Source organism: Pyxicephalus adspersus, chromosome 9 (genome assembly GCF_032062135.1).
Source record: "Pyxicephalus adspersus chromosome 9, UCB_Pads_2.0, whole genome shotgun sequence".
Taxonomy (NCBI): domain Eukaryota; kingdom Metazoa; phylum Chordata; class Amphibia; order Anura; family Pyxicephalidae; genus Pyxicephalus; species Pyxicephalus adspersus.
Window position 1 is genome coordinate 66533878 of NC_092866.1, and position 1208 is coordinate 66535085.

Sequence of the window (1208 nt, forward strand, 5' to 3'; positions counted from 1 at the left end):
TGCTCAGACTCCCAGGGAGCCCCTCCCCTTGTGTGCTCACACTTCCAGGAAGCCCCTCCCCTTGTGTGCTCAGACTCACAGGAAGCCCCTCCCCTTGTTTGCTCACACTCCCTGGAAGCCCCTCCCCTTGTGTGCTCACACTCCCTGGAAGCCCCTCCCATCATGCAGTGTACAATCTATGGCAGTCCATACGCTTCTGACCATTATATTTGCACTGTGACTCACCAGAGTGCTGCGCTGGGCCTGGGACAATTTTGTTGCTACAAAATACTGGACCGGGGCCAGAACTATGATGACTGCGGCTCCGATAAAGGCACTGATCCCCAGGATGTAATAGAGGAGAATGATCCCCACTATGATCTGTAGAGAGGAGAAACGACACTACAGTAATACAATGCAACACACAACACCCCCAACACACCACACCCCGCCCCGAACACACCCCGCCCCAACACACCACACCCCGCCCCCAACACACCACACCCCGCCCCAACACACAACACCCCGCCCCCAACACACAGCACCCCCCAAGATCCTGACATGTTTCCACCCCTGGGGATGGGGGATAAATCTCACCCTGGAGGTGACCCCCCCATTACAAAGAGTACAATATATAATATAGAGTACAATGCTGTAGATGTGTGCAGTCTGCTTGTATCACCCACCAGCTTCCATTACAGCTAATACAAGACAGAGATCAATAATACGGACAGTTTTCCTGGTGAACAACGTCTGCGAATAATTGGATTTATCTCTACCGTACGCCGGAGGACAGTAATGTGAATGATCGATAATGAGATGTATGAAGGGGGAGGCGACATCTGCTCCATCACTCCGTGGGTCAAATAGGTCAACACAGCCAAAGAGCAGCTCACGGGGGTCAGCGACAGCCAATGAGCAGCTCACAGGGATCAGCGACAGCCTATGAGGAGCTCACAGGGATCAGCGACAGCCAATGAGCAGCTCACAGGGATCAGCGACAGCCAATGAGCAGCTCACAGGGATCAGCGACAGCCAATGAGCAGCTCACAGGGGTCAGAGACAGCCAATGAGCAGCTCACAGGGGTCAGAGACAGCCAATGAGCAGCTCACAGGGGTCAGAGACAGCCAATAAGCAGCTCACAGGGGGCACAGTACACACCTGCACACACCTGCAGACATATTTGTTTCCATAGAACGTCACCCTTTGCTCTCCCCACACCTCCAGG

At 54.0% G+C, this 1208-nt stretch overlaps 1 protein-coding gene across 1 annotated transcript in view; it reads right to left on the minus strand.

Moving 5' to 3' along the window:
• LOC140338246 (ATP-binding cassette sub-family C member 8-like) overlaps positions 1 to 1208 on the minus strand; it is a gene marked incomplete in the record, with an annotated part of 27263 nt that overhangs the window by 6523 nt on the left and 19532 nt on the right. Inside the window, 1 exon segment of the mRNA XM_072422379.1 lies at positions 226 to 360. Within this exon segment, the coding sequence (XP_072278480.1) occupies positions 226 to 360 (135 nt within the window).